Source organism: Amphiprion ocellaris, chromosome 20 (assembly GCF_022539595.1).
Source record: "Amphiprion ocellaris isolate individual 3 ecotype Okinawa chromosome 20, ASM2253959v1, whole genome shotgun sequence".
Taxonomy (NCBI): Eukaryota; Metazoa; Chordata; class Actinopteri; family Pomacentridae; genus Amphiprion; species Amphiprion ocellaris.
Window position 1 is genome coordinate 4,004,278 of NC_072785.1, and position 19,020 is coordinate 4,023,297.

General features: G+C 41.3%; 1 protein-coding gene and 1 pseudogene across 2 annotated transcripts; one reads left to right on the forward strand and one right to left on the reverse strand.

The window, feature by feature from the left end:
• Nucleotides 1-43: 43 nt before the first annotated feature.
• iars2 (isoleucyl-tRNA synthetase 2, mitochondrial) lies at nt 44-19,020 on the reverse strand. Of its 2 annotated transcripts, XM_023282906.3 has the most exons (24): nt 18,616-19,020; nt 18,175-18,297; nt 17,472-17,625; nt 17,246-17,394; nt 16,997-17,046; nt 16,798-16,907; nt 16,604-16,691; nt 15,745-15,860; nt 15,443-15,612; nt 14,557-14,647; nt 14,302-14,453; nt 14,041-14,201; nt 12,306-12,408; nt 10,419-10,512; nt 8,095-8,175; nt 7,248-7,356; nt 6,997-7,099; nt 5,630-5,752; nt 5,406-5,537; nt 4,362-4,468; nt 2,983-3,128; nt 2,654-2,844; nt 1,635-1,779; nt 44-751 (listed from the first exon to the last, which is right to left on the reverse strand). In XM_023282906.3, exons 1-24 carry the CDS (start codon nt 18,880-18,882, stop codon nt 606-608), a joined length of 3,111 nt encoding a protein of 1,036 aa, XP_023138674.2. In that variant the 5' UTR covers nt 18,883-19,020; the 3' UTR covers nt 44-605. The 2 variants fall into 2 exon arrangements, with proteins under 2 accessions (XP_023138674.2, XP_023138675.2); XM_023282907.3 differs by lacking the exon at nt 8,095-8,175.
• LOC111576931 (activated RNA polymerase II transcriptional coactivator p15-like) lies at nt 3,579-4,553 on the forward strand (annotated as a pseudogene).

Below are 19,020 nucleotides of genomic sequence, written 5' to 3' on the forward strand. Positions count from 1 at the left end.
TTTGCTGAAACGATGCTCTGGGTTACTCATTCTCAAACACACCTGAAGAGATAAAGCTCCATTTATTTATAATGCAAAGTCAGTTCTTACAGATACCCTCAATTTTATGGCAAATTTACAGAAGGAACAGAAGTTATTATACAAAGATACAACTTTAGAACTCCTCCACTGTTGTCACACAGTGACACTCTGTAGTGAATTCCTTTTAACACATTAAAATAACATAAGCCCCCTGAATGACGTCCCTTCTAGATTGAAAATCACAACAGCTTCAATTTCCAGCTCTATATTTACAGTAAACAATCTTCATGTATTTGATAACTAATTTGGACATTTTGGTTTTACAGTTTACCCCTGCTGTTAGAGAAAAGTGAATCTTTCTGTGCATATAGAAACCATATGCTCTGTTATCCGTCATTAAGCCCTTCTGCTGTGGATTCATTCTGCATGCAGCGTCTGCTTCACTGAGAGGAGCTACAGCTGGTCTGGAGTCAGTTTTACATCTCAGCTGATGGTGACCGTTTCCAATTCACCCAAAGCAAGGGAACAAAGCAACCAGTGTTTGATGTTGATGGTGTTTGGTGGTCGTCATGGTGACAGGCCTGTCAGTGAGCTTGTGAAACCACAGTCTGGCAGCGTGGGCACAAGCAGTCTGCAGACTCAGAGGTGTAGCGACGACACCGAGGGCATCGGACTCCAGAGGTGGGCACCACCGCGATATCATAGGGGCTGTCCTCACGGATCACACCACCTGACAGAAAACAAACAAACAAACAAACAAACAAACAAAAACACACACACACACACACACACACACACACACACACACACACACACACACACACACACACACACACACACACACACACACACACACACACACACACACACACACACACACACACACACACACACACACACACACACACACACACACACACACACACACACACACACACACACACACACACACACACACACACACACACACACACACACACACACACACACACACACACACACACACACACACACACTGCTGTCAACTAGAAGGTGTCTTGTGTACACTCCCGTTCAAAAATTTGGGGTCACTTAGAAATGTCCTTATTTGTGAAAGAAAAGCAGGTTTTTTTCAATGAAGATCACATTAAATGAATGATAAATCCAGTGTAGACATTGTTAATGTGGTAAATGACTATTCTAGCTGGAAACAGCTGATTTTTAATGGAATATCTCCATAGAGGTACAGAGGAACATTTCCAGCAACCATCACTCCTGTGTTCTAATGCTACATTGTGTTAGCTAATGGTGCTGAAAGGCTCATTGATGATTAGAAAACCCTTGTGCAGTTATGTTAGCACATGGATAAAAGTGGGAGTTTTCATGGAAAACATGAAATTGTCCCAAACTTTTCAACGGTAGTGTACACAAACGTAAAGTCCAACAAATCAAAAGTAACTCATAAAAACTGTTTAAGTATCAATTTAACCAACAATCTTAATCAAAATATTATGTATAGTCCCTTTAAGAGAAGTCTCCTAATGATATCACACAACTGCTAGCGACTTATCGTATCCAGGATGATCAACATTGTAATAAATACATCCCAGTAGTTTAGTGCTGATGTTTCTCACCCTCCAGGTTGATGAGGAAGGTGCCGTGGCCCAGCAGGGCGTCTGGGTGCAGGTCACGGGGCAGCTCACTGGTTAGGGTGACCCGTGCTGCCATCATCAGTTCAGCCAGCTGGGAAGAGGTGGAGGTGGGCTCCTCCTGGAGAGACTGGAAGTCAAGCAGGAAAGGAGTTACTGTATGTATATGATCCCATGTGATCATTTGTGATGTGTACGAGGGACTGTTATTTCCATTTATAGTAAAACATTTAAGATAATCATATCAAAAGGTAATGAAACCTTATGCAAACCAATTTAGTAGTATAGAAAAATTTAGATTTTTAATTTAATTAAAGAGAACTAAATGTATATTTACACTTGATCAACCTCCATTGCTGCAGAGCAGCTTTAGGTTGTTAACCCCTTCCTTGTTCCCTTTTTGTATAATTCTGAAATGTACACTATTTTTCAGTTTTGGGTAATCTTACCTTTTTTAATCTCTGGCAGTTCACCACTTACCTATGGACCATTTCAAGCCATTCATTGGACTTGAACTATTTGAATTTCAATAAAAACTGGAAAAATTGGGGCATTCTAAAACTTTTGACCGGTAGTGTCTCTATGTATATTATTATCTGTATTATCAGTGTTTCACAAAGTATATAAAGCATTCCCCAGTTCAACAAATACATAAATAACGAATTTGACAAAATGCTGGTACATTAGCAATGCAAAATATGTTAAAACCCACATGAAGCTTGTATTCCATTACATGCAGGTCCTTTCAAAAAAACAACACTTGAACTTGGAAGCCCTTTTCACACATTTATATCTATGTGTCTGTTTTACTAGACATGGTAGAAAATTACACAACTCAGGAACTAATCATGCAAGATGTGCCAAAATCAGTTTCCAAAAGGAGTTCCTAAAGCTGAATTCTACTGCTTCAGCACCTATATGTTTCTTTTTCTTACATTTTGTATTCACGTCTGTGTTCCCTTATATCAAATATACTGTGTAGAAAAGTTTCAGACTCAACTTACCTCCATGAGTTCAAACAGAAGACCAGGTTCAATGGCGATAGTCAGGTCGTACTGGGCAGCATTTTTTCCAGGTATAGAAGACAGAAAGGAGTCCCTGATGGCACAAGCCCCTTCCACTGCCTCTTCTAATCCTGGCCGCCGCCACACAGAACTGCTTTTGATCCAGCCACTTTTGAACAGCGTCTCCTCTTCTGTATGAACAATTTCCAAACACAAATACTCTTGTTAGTTTGCAAATATAAAATCTATACATCGACCGTGTGGCTGAAAGCACATACAGTTGACAAGCAACTTGAACAGTGTCACAAAACGAACCAACGGACACGTACTGTCATGTCCTGGTGCATGTAGATAGACTTCCTCAGCTAGATGTGGCAGGATGGGAGCCATGGATCTGGTCACACCATCCAGGATTTCTTCCAAAACAGTCTGACATGATCTCCGGCCCAGTGAGTCCTCTGGATCACAGTACAGCCTGATGGAAGGAGGCAACAATGGAGGATTTTACAATTTATCAGACGCTTTTATCCAAAGCGACTTGCATCTGAAAGTAGATTCAACACCAGCAAGGATCTAGTCAGGAGACAACAGCCTGGATGAGATTCATGAAACAAGTTCAGGTGTGATAATAGGACCGTGGTGTCTACAGGAAGTGCAGACGGAATAGTTTTTTTTTTTTTGTTTTGTTTTTTTTTTTGCAGTCTGTCCGGTGTAAAGGTGTTCAGTGAAGAGCTGGTTTTTAGTCTTTTCTTAAAGACTTAGAGAGACTCTGCAGATGGAACAGAGTTTGGTAACTGGTTCCACAACAGAGGAGAAGAGTCCAGCTCTGGACCAGCCCTGTGGTCGTGGTTGGATCATGTAATTCTCATAGGCTATCAGCTTTCCGCTTCCAGTCCAGAGACTCGCTGTGCTGCATCATATCATAATGCCAAAATCAAGAGAAGTGTCATTTTCCACATCTGGAAGTGACTCGGACGGTGAAATAGAGACCAAGGCAAAGAGAAAGAAGCCCAGAGAAGCTGGTCAAGAAACCAAACAGTGGAGAGAGTTCCAAGCCAGGAGGCTCATCCAAGAGCAGCAATACTGGTGATGACAACATGTTCCAGATTGGAAAGATGAGATCTGTCAGTGGTCAGAGACTTTAAGGGTAAAGTCCTGATTGACATCAGAGAGGACTGGATGAACCAAGATGAGGGGATGAAGTCGGGGAAAAAGGTGTATCTCTCTGAGTCCTGAGCAATGGATCCAACTGAAGGACCAGATTTCAGAAACTGACGATGCCATTAAGTGAGTATAAGCAATCCTTTCAGTGTTATCTGTTGAACTAATTGGGCCTTTTGTTGGCCGAGCGTAGTGAGCAGGAAGGAGTGTAGACCTGGATGAGAGAGTTCAGGTAGGAGGAGATGTTTCCATTCTAGTTCTGAATGCAAGAGTCAGAGTTTTGGATTTTATTCAGGCAGCAGCTGGAAGCCAGTGCAGCGATCTGAACAGCAGGGTGACATGAGCTGTTTCTGGTTGACAACCAGACGTTCTGCTGCATTCTGGATCATCTGCAGAGGTTTGACCTCCATGAAAGGAGGCCTCCAGTAAGGAGCTGCAGTAGTGGATGGTGATATTAGAGATCTGGACCAGCAGGATGAAGGTTCACACAAAAAGATGTAAGAGGCTAATATAGTATCTGTGGTTTTTAATGTTGTTATGTCTTCACCTGTCTTTGATGATGCTGAAGTAAAAGCTGGAGAGGTCTCTGGTGATGAAGGCTTGGAGGACACGGATAGCCCTGCCTGCATCAAACTCACTGTAGGCGTCTGTAACCTGCAAACACACAAACATGAGCAGTCTGCTTTCAGTCAGCAGCTAAGATAAGTTTTGCATTTAGATATACACTCGTCCCTTGACATACCGCGATCACTTTTCACTGGCTCACTGTATCGCGGACTTTTAAATTGTATATATCTGATTTTATATCACAGATTTTGCGGTATATATACCACCAGTCAAAAGTTTTGACACACCTTGTCATTCAATGGCTTTTATCCAATTATTTTATACATTGTAGATTAATACTGAAGACATCAAAACTATAAAAGAACACATATGGAGTGTTAATTTTCAGTATTAATCTACAATGTAGAAAATAATACAAATAAATAAAAAGCATTGAATGAGAAGATGTATCCAAACTTTTGACTGGTAGTGTAGGTATTTTTAAATACTTATTGTTTAAATTACTTTTGCTGTAAAATAAGCATTTTTTGCCCAAAAAATTGAAAACAATACAAAAAATAACAAAAATAATGAAAACATATTAAAAGAATATTAAATCAAACTAAAATGCGTAGCGTCCAGCGCTGGGCTCTGATTGGTTCAGTGACTATAGCATCAGTCTCCTCTGTCTCCTGTCTATAGCAACGTTCAGCATCTCATCTTGTCCATTTCACATCGACGTCTGATCGCTGCTCATAGTGTTGCTCTGCGGTGTTGTGTTTATGTGAAATTTTCGTAAAAAATGTAATTTATTTCAAGCCCTGTGATGTGGATCAAACATTCTGCGCCTTCTAAGGCTTCTGGAACCGAACCCAAGCACCAGAGGAAGATTCTGACCATTGCAGAAACGGTGGAACTCCTTAAAATATATAAACAATGAAATAAATATAAGGTCGCTACTTTGTGAATTTTCGTCTATCGCTGGAAGTTCTGGAACCTAACCCCCACGATAGACGAAGGACCACTAATTCCACCATGAACACACCTTGATGCTGTACTCGCGCAGCAGGTGCAGCATGTACTGGTCAATGTAGTGCATCTGTTTGGGGTCCACAGCTTGTAGACGGGGGTCGAAGCCCTGCAGGTTGCCCAGGAGGAACTTCAGAGTGTTCCTCAACTGGAAGGTAAATAAAAGACAGAGCTATCAGAAGGTCGTACCAGGAAAAAAAAAAAAGAGCGTTATTTGTTATTTCTTCTCAGCACCGGTACCTTGCTGATGCTGTCTCTGGCAGAGTTCAGCGCAGTGGGTCCGATTTGGACTTCAGAGAAGACATTTGATTCGGCCACCCACCAACGAAGCACATCTGCCCCGTAGGCTGGAACACCAGGGTCCTGAAAAAACATCAAGGTAGGGATGTTTGTGTGTGAGTTCTGATTCAGTCAGTGTTTGAGGTGGCAATACTTGAAGCTTTCAAGAGCTCACGGCGTGTGCACTCTCAAAAATTTACATTTTAGCTTCTCATTTAAAAAAAACATTTTCTCATCCTGTTGGCAGTGTTTCAGAGTCTTGAATGCAAAGATGAACACAATTAACTTCACAAGTGAACAGTTGAAATCTATAACAAAGATCCATTTTAGGATAAATTCAACATTCGTTATCCCAAACATAAAGTCATGAGTCATTTGTCCTTTTAAATTAGAAATGTTTTTTATAGAAGCAAGTATTTCCATTTGCCCAAATTTCAAATATACAAACTTTTCACATGAGGCTCAAACTTTACACAGTAGGATGCTCCATAAATGGCCAACAAACTAAAATCTGGAAAATGCTGTATCTATTGAATGACTGCAATTATTACTCCGCCAAGGAAAGCGGCGGAGTTATGTGACAATCGGCATACGTTTGTCTGTCCGTCTGTTATTATGTCTGTTCGTTACATTACTCAAAAATGGACTGACGGATTTGAATGAAATTTCCAGGGAAGGTCAGAAATGACACAAGGACCACCTCATTAGATTTTTCTAAGTGATGAGGCTTATATTCTGGATCCACAGAGTTGTTAAAGATTTCTGTATCATTGCCAGATAGCGGCATGGCGTCACTGTAACCATGACAACAAGTGAACACTACATCAGCTGCCTGCTGATGATCACATGATTGTGATCCTACTACAAATCCACCACTGAGGACTTATCAGGACTTATCCATCAGAAATGATCCAAGGAACAACTGATTAAATTGTGGGGGTGTTTCTGAGTCCCATCGATTCCCGCCACCCGCTACATATTTAGGTCATGTGATTTGGTATCTGTACATAACATACACATGCAGAACACACACCTGTGCTCAGTGCAAGGTCATTTTGTTTGTGGGTACATATATATTAAATTGACACATTCTACGTTGCCTTGAGTTCTGATCATCAATAACTAATAAACAAATGCTGCATTTCCACAAAAAAATGCTGCATTTCTGACAATGCCATATGGAGGAATGAGCAGCCTTGGAGGAGTACTGCTCTCTCTGAGTGCTTTTCTTGTTACAACATATTTCAAGAACAAAACCAAAACTGGTTCAACTTTCTCAGAAGCCTTGTTTCCCCATTCTCCTTTCACCATCTCTCCCATCATCTTACCTTCCCTCCATTAATCACTTCATCAGGATCCACAACATTCCCCAGAGACTTCGACATCTTTTCTCCCTTCTCGCTGACTGCAAAGCCGTGAACCACCAGAGACCTACAATACACAACAACACATGAAGTTCATTTGACGCTTTGTCCACAGCAAATTAAAGTAAGAGCATCTGAGTCATGCAGCAAATAGAGCTAGTCATCATTCACAGTTAACATCATCACACACCACTGGAAGTGAATGAGACTCTTACTTGTAAGGTGCCTTGTTCCTGACAGCTACACTGGTGAGCAGTGAGGACTGAAACCAGCCTCCAATCTGGTCCTTTCCTTCCACATATGCATCTGCCCTGGAGTCGGACTCTGGAGGACAAAGAGTTAAGATCAGACGTCTGTACACTCAGTGCTGTGAGAAATGAACAGCACAACAGGTTAGTGTATGTCTAAGACAGAAATGTCTGGGAAAAGACAAGAGAGACCAGCCACTGTTAGTGTAGAATCAATCACTCCATCACGTGTGGAACGATCACTGACGGTGTCCATACAAAAGAACGTTTATGTGTTGCAACTCAGGAAGGTTAGAAACTGCACAGCCAGCCAACGGCATCACAAACAGCTTTGAGTCCATTTCCACCCTGAATCTACGCAGCAAAGTTTGGGCCAGTCCTGGAAAAAGAAACAAACTGCCCCAGTGTTTTCCAAAGGTCTGTCTAAAGCTCTGTCTACAACCTGCATGCAAAGATGAAAAAGAAAGAGTGGAGAGCAATAAAAGGCAGGAAGAGATTCCTGCTGTACTGAGGAGTTACTCTGAACCTCCTGCTTCCATGTTTGGTGTTCTAAATTCTCCTCAAAGCTCCTTCAAATGCTGCTGGTTTGTCGTTTTTCTGTAATGAGGCCCTCTGATGAAGAGGAGCTGCGTTATGTATGGTTTACAAAATTTAATTACAACACATCCAAGAGCATTTGAAGCCACAAACAGGAGGTACAAGCAGACACAAGACACAGCAGCAGTAAAGCCTGAGTAACAAAGGCAGAGAGGACTGAAGACGTATTAAAGGACAGACTGCTGTGTTGGTCCCTGGAGGAGAACGATCAGACAACCTGAGACCAGAGGTTTGCGTAGCGGAGCAGGGAGCCAGCTGAGACGAGACTCAGACTCCTCAGACTCGCCCTCCATCTCCTCTGGAAACGACAACACAACCAAACACAGAAAACAGTCAAACTTCTCACCATTTACCCTTCAGTGTCGATTAGACAGCGCTGTGGGAGGGATGCTGCCTGTAGAGGCTGCATCAAAATAATACATTTTAAATACATTTATTTTTGTCAGAAATCAGTTATAAAAACCTATCCCTACTTATTATATTCACTGTGGTAGTTCAGGTTGTTGATGGAAATGTCCCTTAGTTTTGCAGCTCATAAACCAAAATATTTGACGTGTTTTTTCACCCAAAATCTCAAATGTAAAGACCTCCTGCTGGCACGGTTTCTCTACATTAGTAATGACTGCAGTTGCGTAAGAATATATGAACACATTACATACAATATTTTGCAGTGACAAGAAGTAAATTCCATCCCTGCCGCAACGAGAAAGAAACAGTCAGCCTTTATCCAAATGTTATAGTAGCTTCACTTTAAATTTCATAAACTCAAAAAACAAAAGCAAATCAAAATGTATTTGATTTACTTCTACTTTGACTAATTGACTGATAAGGATGGAACTAATAAAATTTTTGGACTCATTAGACCTTATGGTGACCCTCAACAGTCATGGTCTCCACTAAGCAGCTGACTAAGAATCCAAACATGAAGCTAACTGCAGGGAAGCAGCAACGGCTGTAAAAAAGTCAAAGCACTTCCAGATTACAATTTCAGTGACTTTAAGAATGGTCAGTTAAATACAACTATGGAACTCAAAACAAATTTTGGAAGATGAAGACAGCTGAAATCTTTCTGATAAAATTACACATCTGCAGCCTTGATAAACATACATGGTCAGAAGGAAACCGTCACATCACAAAGTATACAATACAAGATCTGAATAAGCCAGAGTTACTTTAAAAACTAGGGTTTCTAAAATATGAAATTTAAATTCTGAGGGTCACTAAAATCATGTCAGGGGTCAGTCTGCTAAACGTCCTGTCTAACACTCCAGTAGCTGCTGATAGATCACCCTGAACCAAAGGGATGAGTCAACCTTGGCATCCCGACTGGTGCCTTTAGAAATGAGCCCTTGTTCCTAGAAAACACGTCTACTTTACATCTCATTATAAGACAAACTGAGTTGTTAACAGAAACTGTTACCGCTCTACATCTGCTCTGGACACATGTAATGATCCCCACTAGACGTACTGCTGGATTAGGTTAAGGTGATAACTCTGGCAGTCTATCTACAGTAGAAAAGAGTTGACTGTCTATAAAGAGTGAGCTGAAAACACCTCGTTCCTTCTTTGCTGAGACTGCAGGTCTTGCTCATCCAGGATTGTTGCTGCTGCTTTTGCTAATCATACTTTGCAAAGCAGCTTAATTAGTATTGTCTACATGAGGTAGCTTTAAGTAGCTTTCTCTACAATAAGACTATTTACAGGAGACTTGATTAAAGGGATTTGGAAAGCTTGCAGTCATTGAAGCGAGCTGGAGCTGCTGCTCTGAGAACAACCCTGGTTTGCGTCAGTGGAGAGAACGAAGTGTACAGGAGCAGCATTATCACAAGAATATACAACATCAATGAGCAATCACAGTATTCACTTTCTCATAGATACTGAAAACTGGGTGAGAAATCAAGTTTGGATGACCCACGGGTAAAGGAATTCGCAGTAGCGAGGGCAGTTATTAGTGTTGGTCACGTTTCTCATTATCATACGAAGGTTCACTACCATTCAAAAGTTTGGGGTCACTTAGAAATGTCCTTATACTCCAAACTTTGGAACAGTCGTGTACATCAAAAAATTCTCAGTCTCTCCCAGAAACAAGGTGTACAGTTCCCATTTTGGGGCAAAACTGTGCATTCTAAAGCCTTATTTCACCGTCCTTAAAAAGGCGAACATTTAAAGAAATCACAGAAAAAAAGTAGAGGACAGTACAATGTGTTCTTCCACACAGGTGGCAGAAACAGTCAAATGTGGCTCTGAACTGTCGCCAACCTGGACTGTGTGCTTTTTAAACCCACTTGCATGGTCTCAGTCTTAGAGTGATGATTGAAGAATCCAGAGGCTGAAGGGGGATATCGAAGCTTGAAAACTGGTTGACTAAGAGCACTGAAGTAAAAATACAACACAAGTGCAGTCTATCTCCTATGATATTTTCTGGTCTGGTTGAGAACTTTTTGAAGTACTTTCGAACATTCAGGTTATCCCAAAACCAACTAAAGTTATTTGTACTTGGTATAATCTGTATAACAGGACAGACTGAAGATTCAGATCTACCTTCAAGCACCGCAGCCCATGATGCTCCACTGTCAAACCAGATGTCCAGGACGTCTTCTCCACGAACATAGTCACTCACTGGACCACCTTTACTCTGACAGAACAAAAACATTGACAGGACACTGGTGGGAAATCTGACTCCTTAAAGCTACACTCACTCATTTTTTACTGCTAGCAGGTTCACGAACTCTACATGTAAGTCCTTCATGAACCTGTTTTAATCAACTGTTACTGAAGTCTGGTCACAGCAGCGTTTCAAATGGAACCATTTTGCTGGGAAGTAATTTCATTACATTCACACCAGTCAGTAGACATCCTAACATGAGGGAAGAAGATTTTTTTGTTTTGTTTTTGTCTGCTGTCAACCATGAGCAAGACCTACTGAAAGCTCTGATCTTTGAGTGAACAGAGCCAAAACGCACAACATGTGATATCTACTGTAGCATTATCAGCTGTGTTGCTCCACCCACTTTTAATCTGACCCCCTCTGACTATAAACTGTTCACAAAACAGGACTGATCTAAGACAGTTATTAGACAGAATTTACAGCTAGTAAGCTTGTTTTGAGAGCTCTTTCTTCCAAGAAACAACCACCTTGGAAATGCACACATAACTCCGCTGCATTTCTTGGCGGAGAAATAAGTGCATTTCCATGCTGGTTATTACAGTCATTCAGCAGCTAGCCCTCTGAATCGTCACTACAAGTTTATAGGACCAAATATTTTGTGATGATTTCATTGTTCCACTTCATGGACTGAGGAGACCCTGGGACTTCGCTGCTCTCAGCTCTAATGAGTTTGCATACATGCATACGATGCCAGTCAAAGGTTTGGACACAGATATTCAAGATGAGTTTCTTGAGTCCCCTGATCCACGCCTTCATCACCTCCAGACTTGACTACTGCAGTAACCTCTTCTATGGTCTACCCTCCAAACTCCTCATTAAACTCATCCAGAACTCTGCTGCTCGTCTCCTCACCCACATCTACTCTCTCTCCCACTACAATGGAACTTTGAGACAACCACATATTCAGATCCCTCATAAAAACTCACCTTTTTAAGATCGCCTTTAATGTAACTGTTTTATGCTTTATTACCTGCTCTCTTTTATTTGACTGCTTTTGCTTTTATTACATGCCTGTAAAGTGTCTTTGAGTATCCAGAAAACCTTGATACAAATAAAATGTATTATTATTATTATTATTATTATTATTATTATTATTATTAGCTTGTTTTCTAAATTCTACATTGCAGTCTCAACAAATAATTGTGTGGAGGTCTTGGAGAACCTTGTTAGTTACAGTTGGAAAAAACAATGAGAAATTGAGCCCGACCTCCTTTCCCTCTGCTGGGAGGAGTATAAGAGAGATAACTACCATAAGGTGACCTTATATCTTTATATGACGTCCTCATGAGGCTGGTTGAGAGAATGCTACCAGTGTGTAAAGCTGATCAATGAAACGGTTCTCTACTTTTAAGTATCTCATATTTATTACAGATTTTTCTTAGTTTTCACTCTTTTTCTTCTCTTCAGTTTTGTTCTACGGTACGGAAACTAATAAGAATAATGAAAAACCTTTGAGGGAGTTGTTGTGGTCAAACTTCTGACTCTTATTGTACCTATATGACTCAACATTAGTTGTTTCTAAAGGACAGAACAGATATGATTCTTCTGAAGCCTGCATGCCAATTTTTAAAAAAATATTTTATTCTACCTAACTACTGTCTAACAGCTTTAAAATATCTTTATAAGTGTTAAAATTTGGATATTTATCAGATTTGAGAAAAATTTAACTGTTGATATCACTAATATTCTTCCAGCATTGCCTGATGTTCCACTGAGACTGCTTCAAACACACTTTATACACACTGACACACTTTACTCACCTTCTGCAGCGCCTCCGATGGCAGCAAAGTCTCGATAGGAAGCTCCCACCAGCAGTCACTGCCCTTTTCTTTGAAGAGCTTCGCTATGTGGGACACTGTGTGTCTGCAGAGGCCAGAGACATGGTGACAGATTACACACTGAATGTGTGACTGCGTTTGAGTGTTTGAGTATAACAGATTCTGTGTTTGTCTGAACTCTCAACAAAAGTTAATGTGAGAACATTTGTGTGTCCAGATACACTACCAGTCCAAAATTTGGACACACCTTCTCATTTAATGTTTTTTCTTTATTTTCATGGCTATTTTCATTGTAGATTCTCAGTGAAGGCATCAAAACTATGAATGAACACATATGGAATTATGTAGTAAACAAAAAAGTGTGAAATAAGTTAAAACATGTTTCATATTTTAGATTCTTCAAAATAAGAAACCATTACTAAGGAAAAGCAACAGGCAGCAGAGATTAGTTTGGACCCAGAAACACCAGGAATGGACATTAGACCAGTGGAGATCTGGGCTTTGGTCAGATGAGTCCAGATTTGAGATCTTTGGTTCCACCTGCCATGTCTTTGTGAGACCAGAGAAGGTGAACGGATGGTCTCTACATGCATGGTTCCCACCATGAAGCATGGAGGAGGAGGTGTGATGGTGTGGAGGTGCTTTGCTGGTGACAATGTTGGGGATTTATTCCAAACTGAAGGAACTCTGAACCAGCATGGCTACCACAGCATCCTGCAGCGACATGACATCCCATCTGGTTTGGTTTAGTTGGACCATCATTTATTCTCCAACAGGACAATGACCCCAAACACACCTCCAGGCTGTGGAAGGACTATCTGACCAAGAAGGAGATGATGGAGATGACCTGGCCTCCACAGTCACCTGACCTGAACCCAATCCAGATGGTTTGGGATGAGATGGACGCAGAGTGAAGACAAAAGGACCAACAAGAGCTGAGCATCTCTGGAACTCCTTCAAGACTGTTGGAGAACCATTTCAGGTTCTACCTCATGAAGCTCATCCAGAGAATAACGAGTGTTCATAGCAGGAATCAAAGCAAAGGGTGGCTGTTTTGAAGAATCTAACGGAATGGACAGATTTTGAGTCATTATTGGTAATTTTTAATTCAAATTGAATCATATTGAACAAACTTTGAGTTTCTTGGGACTTGTTCAGGGTTATCTGGGACTTCTTTTGAGTCGTTTGGGACAAGATTTAACACATTATGGACCATTTTTAAGATGTTTTGAGAAGTTTTGAGTAGTTTTGAACAGGTTTCAAGTCATTGTGGACAAATATTTACTCACAATGGATAAAGTTTAAGATGATTTTTGAGTCATTTAGGACACATTTCTAGTCACTGAACACAACTTTCAATTCATTATAGAAACATTTCAAGTAATTTACTACAATTAAAGTAGTTTTGGACAAATTTCAACTTGTTTTACAAGTTATTTTGGACAGATTGAGTCATTATTGGCAATTTTTAATTCAAATTGAATCATTAGATGAATCTAAAACATAAAACATGTTTTGACTTATTTCACAGTTTTTTGTTTACTACATAATTCCATATGTGTTCATTCATAGTTTGATGCTTTCAGAGAGAATCTACAATGGAAATAGTTATGAAAATAAAGGGAAACCATTAAACGAGAAGCTGTGTCCAAATTTCTGACTGGTAGTGTGTGTGTATAAGCCAGTTTGTCTGAATGTGGAGTGTGTATCAGCTTACTTGTTGATGAGAGGGTCTCCAGTCTCCTTGTGGTAGAAGACGGGGATTGGGACGCCCCAGCTCCTCTGTCTGGAGATGCACCAGTAGGTCCGTCTGTCCAGCATGGCAAGCAGGCTGCTCCTCGCCGACTCTGGCAAAATACGTACCTTCTGCAGAGATTCCTGAATGACAAACACACAGCAGGTATTTTTACTTGCACATAAACTGAAAATGTGAAACATGTCCTGTCTGTGTGAAACATGAACCACATGTGAAGTTTACCTTTGCTTTGTCTTTGAGTGATGCTGTGTTGATGAACCACTGTTTACTGGGCCTAATGACCACAGGCTGCTTTGTCCTCCAGTCGTAGGGGTAACTATGGACGCAGCGCTCCTCCATCAGCAGAGCGCCGCTCTCCTTCAGCATGGAGATCACTAACACAAGTAGGCAAGCACATTTCATAAACAGAGAGATATAAACAGCAGCACAACCACTTCCTGTTCTCACATCCATACAGGCTAATGTTACGTCCTGTACCTTTATCAGTTCCCTCTGTCATCACAGACAGGTTCTGCAGCTCAGGTCCAGCCAGCTCAGTGAACTTTCCATCTTCATCCACCATGCACTCCTTTGGTCAAGTTACATAAAGAAAGACATAATATTCAACCATATGTAAACCACATCATTCGACCAAAAGACAATCTGTCAAAGATGATCTGCCTTATATTGACTATCAATTATAGAGCTGTAAGAATTCATTTATTAATCACTTAAATGTACACTATTAAATTAATTATCTAATATTTTGATAAGTGATGAATCAGATCAAGTAATTTTTCAGGCAAAAACAAGTTTGAATGATGTCATTCCAGCTTTCTAAATGCATTTACTTCTTGGTTTCTTTCCTCCTCTATGACAGTGACCTGAATGTCTTTGAGCTGACATCTAATATTGAGAAACACTGATCAACACTTTTCACCATTTCCTGACATTTTAGAGATCAAACTGATTGATCAAGAAAAAAAATCTACAGAATAACTGACAACGAAAATAATCATTAGTTGCACGCTTCACTGCTTAACACAAATTAAACATCCCAATCAAACTTCATATTAGATGTGTTTAATGTATGGCCTGTAACACTCTCTCTTCTATCAGAGTCATTTTAGGGTTTCATCCTGGGATTTCTGGATTGCAAACACCTCAGCTTTGAGACGCTGGAAGAGAATTTTCTTAATTTCTCTTTCTATAAATAACACATAAATAATTGATTATCAAAACAATTTCTTACATGACTGTATGTATGTTGACCTATTTGCTTGGAGTGCATTGTTAACATAAAAGAACCACACAGATATGAGTGCTGCACACAGATTGTTCTTCTTGGCTGCTGACAGGATGAGTTTTTAAAGACAGAACGTACCACAGACAGCTTAAACTGTGAAGCCACGCTGTAATCCTCCATGCCGTGGGCCGGCGCCGTGTGGACCAATCCTGTCCCTTTTGCCATGGTCACATGATTGGCCGGTAATAGAGGCACTTGCTTGTCAGGAACTGTGGGATGTTTGCAGATCCCACCTTCAAGCTGGGAGCCTTGGAGGAGAAAGATGAGGAACGTGAGCAGGGCTGATACAAGCGAGAGACAGGTGTGTGTGTGTGTGTGTGTGTGTGTGTGTGTGTGTGTGTGTGTGTGTGTGTGTGTGTGTGTGTGTGTGTGTGTGTTACCAGTGAAGGTGTCCATGCTCTGCAGCTCTGTGCCCAGCAGCGCCTCCATGCTTGCTGTTCGCTCAGTTGCTACCAACAGCAGCTCAGAGTTGTCTGCTCTTTTCACCACAGAGTATCTGCAAACCACACACAAATGATTTACTTCTAAAAACAACACATTCAATACATTGTACAACATTATTCATAGCACACACACTACTGTTCAAAGGTCTGGGCTCACTTACAAATGTTCTTATTTTTGAAAGAAAAGCTTTTTTTCAATGAAGATACTATGAAATGAATGATAAATCCAGTGTATACATTGTTAATGTGGTAAATGACTATTGTAGCTGGAAACAGCTGATTTTTAATGGAATATCTCCATAGAGGTACAGAGGAACATTTCCAGCAACCATCACTCCTGTGTTCTAATGCTACATTGTGTTAGCTAATGGTGTTGAAAGGTTCATTGATGATTAGAAAACCCTGTGCAGTTATGTTAGCACATGGATAAAAGTGGGAGTTTTCATGGAAAACATGGAATTGTCTGGGTGAACCCAAACTTTTGAACACTCTAAACATTTGAAGATTAACTGCAGAGGGCATTTTTTTCATTGTTTGTTTAGCTATACATTAAACTACAGGCGAAATTGTCAAGAAAATATTTATCATAATGAAAATAAATGTTAGGTGCACTTCCACAAAAGGGAAGATGAGTCTGATAGGTACAGCTCACTGATACAGGGAGCCTATGACAGCTGTAGCAGGTGAATGTGTAGATAATGCTGATAAATTACAGTTCACTGAGCTGTATCTGACAGCAGAAAAGTTCACCAACTAACTGGCCTTATTACATCCGTCTTGTGGGGCAGGTTCTTACTGGGCATTGGGCATGTAGCAGACTGCCTGGTTGGTGGGAATGGTCCAAGGCTGGGTGGTCCACACCAACACAGAGACACTCTCCAGACCTGGTGAAGCACACATCCACCCACGTATTCATGAGACTTCCCAACAGCTCAGAAACACAGTATTTCAAAAAGTTGTGAAGTACCTGTATGTCAGTATTTGTACTACCTTTTCCTGTGGCGATCTTAGGGGGCAGAGTGACCAGAGGGAACGTGGCATAGATGGCCCTGCTCACATGTTCAGGGTTGTACTCCAGCTCCGCCTCTGCCAAGGCCGTCCTGTAACGACACAGAGGCAACACTGAGCTTTACAAGAGTAGATTAAAAACATGAGGCTATCTCTGCAAAGAGTGTGTTTAAAATGGTACCTTGAAGAAGGAGACCAGAAGACTGGCTTGTAGTCCTGGTATATGAAACCCTGAAAATCAACACAGAGTGATGACCACATCAGACTGAGGAGTTAAACCCAATAATATCTAATTTTACCTCAAAAGTCAGGTAGAAGTCCACGTTGTTCTTTTTACAGCATCCCTTGTTGGTTTCAACAACAAATGCTAATATCCCTATTTAGAATAATTGTTCTAAAGCTTAAATTTGAAGAACACATCAGTGCCCACCTTGCTGTGCATCTCCTGGAAGACTTTCAGCTGAGCAGCCTCATAGGCCCCATCAAACGTGTAGTAGCACTGGTCCCAGTCAGCCATCACCCCCCAGCGCTGGAAAGCAGCTTTCTGACGAGCTATAGCCCCTTCTGCAAACTCCCGCGCTGGAAGAGATCACAACGAAACATCAGCGGCTGCAAATCTAACAGCAATCACCAGGCAGCTAAGTGTCCGCTCTCACCTTTCTGTCTAATCTGTAGCGGACTGAGACCGCTGCTGCCCAGGTCTCCCAGAGCCTTCAGCTCGATGGGCAGCCCGTGGCAGTCCCAGCCTGGGATGTAGTGGACCTGCCGTCCTCTGAGCATCTCAAAACGGTTACGGATGTCTTTCAGGATCTGGATTGAAGAAGACAATATGAAAAAGTATCTACTTTGTTTGAACCTCCAAAAGTGAATAACTGTTAACAGAAGCATCATCACAGAGAAACAGCATTTAAACTACCGTTCAAATGTTTGGGGTCACTTAGAAATGTCCTTAGCAGTTTTTTTTCAATGAAGATAACATTAAATGAATGATAAATCCAGTGTAGACATTGTTAATTTCTAGCTGGAAACGGCTGATTTTTAATGGAATATCTCCATAGGGGTACAGAGGAACATTTCCAGCAACCATCACTCCTGTGTTCTAATGCTACATTGTGTTAGCTAATGGTGTTGAAAGGCTCATTGATGATTAGAAAACCCTTGTGCAGTTATGTTAGCACATGGATCAAAGTGTGAGTTTTCATGGAAAGCATGGAATTGTCTGGGTGACCCCAAACTTTTAAACAGTCGTGTAAATCCAAGTGAAAGCGTCTATAGTCAAATATATCAATAATTATTACTGTAGACGATGCACCATCAAAGAAGGAAGCAGCTGAGACATGAGGACACTCTACCGGTCACCTTATTGAGTGCGTGTCCAACGTGAGGGTCTCCGTTGGCATATGGGGGTCCATCATGAAGGCAGAACTCTTTTTTGGCCTTCCTCTCTCTCTGCCATGAGTACAACTCTGCAAAACCACATTCCTACAAAAGCAGATAAAAGAGTATTTATTTTTTTTTATAAAACATACCTTTTAATGGAATAGGCTCTCTGATTGAGTCACGATTTGCTGTGTTCACATGTAATATGAACAGAAACACACAGACACCAGGAGAGTGAGATAGGAGCTTTGGTTGTAATAAAATCTAACCCAGTCCACGGTTATGGTCCTGTTCTCTGAGGGAAGTTAACAAATAGCGGTATGTGTACACATTAATGTCCTGAACTAAACCATGAGCTAAAACTAGCTATCCATCAGCTCAATAAAACCCACTGGACATTTTTTGAGAGAAGCTTCCTACTTGCTGTATCTGGACTTCTCGGTCCAGAAGCTTCTGTCCGCTCAGCTTCATTGGGAACTCAGTCCGGGGAAGGAGCACCGTGTCCCGGTACAGCGTCCCGGTGGAGGCTGCCGCTGCGGGCTGAGTGCTGCCCTCCCCTGAACCGACACCGTGACAGCGGCCGGAGCTGAAGGAGAGAGCCCGGTGAAAGAGGCCTCCTCCCCGCTGTGACCTCCGGCCCCATCTCGCTAGCGCCTGGCTAACTGTCGACACCCGGCACAGCAGCATGGAAAGGCGGAGGAGCTCAGTGGCCAGAAGAAACCACTAAAACTGGGAGCTGTGCCCTTTTCTGAGCCGGTACAGTGCGCAGGAATCGGGTTGTTTAATTCCGCCCCTCAAGTTGCTCTGTTTCTTCCGGAAGAAATA

Coding starts and splice junctions, on each gene's coding strand:
- iars2 (XM_023282906.3), bottom strand. CDS start 18,882: ATGCTGCTGTGCCGGGTGTCGACAGTTAGCCAGGCGCTAGCGAGATGG. Junction 10,513..12,305: donor CATCGGAGGCGCTGCAGAAG/GTGAGTAAAGTG, acceptor TTGTTCTGTCAG/AGTAAAGGTGGTCCAGTGAG. Junction 5,538..5,629: donor CCAGAGACAGCATCAGCAAG/GTACCGGTGCTG, acceptor TTTACCTTCCAG/TTGAGGAACACTCTGAAGTT.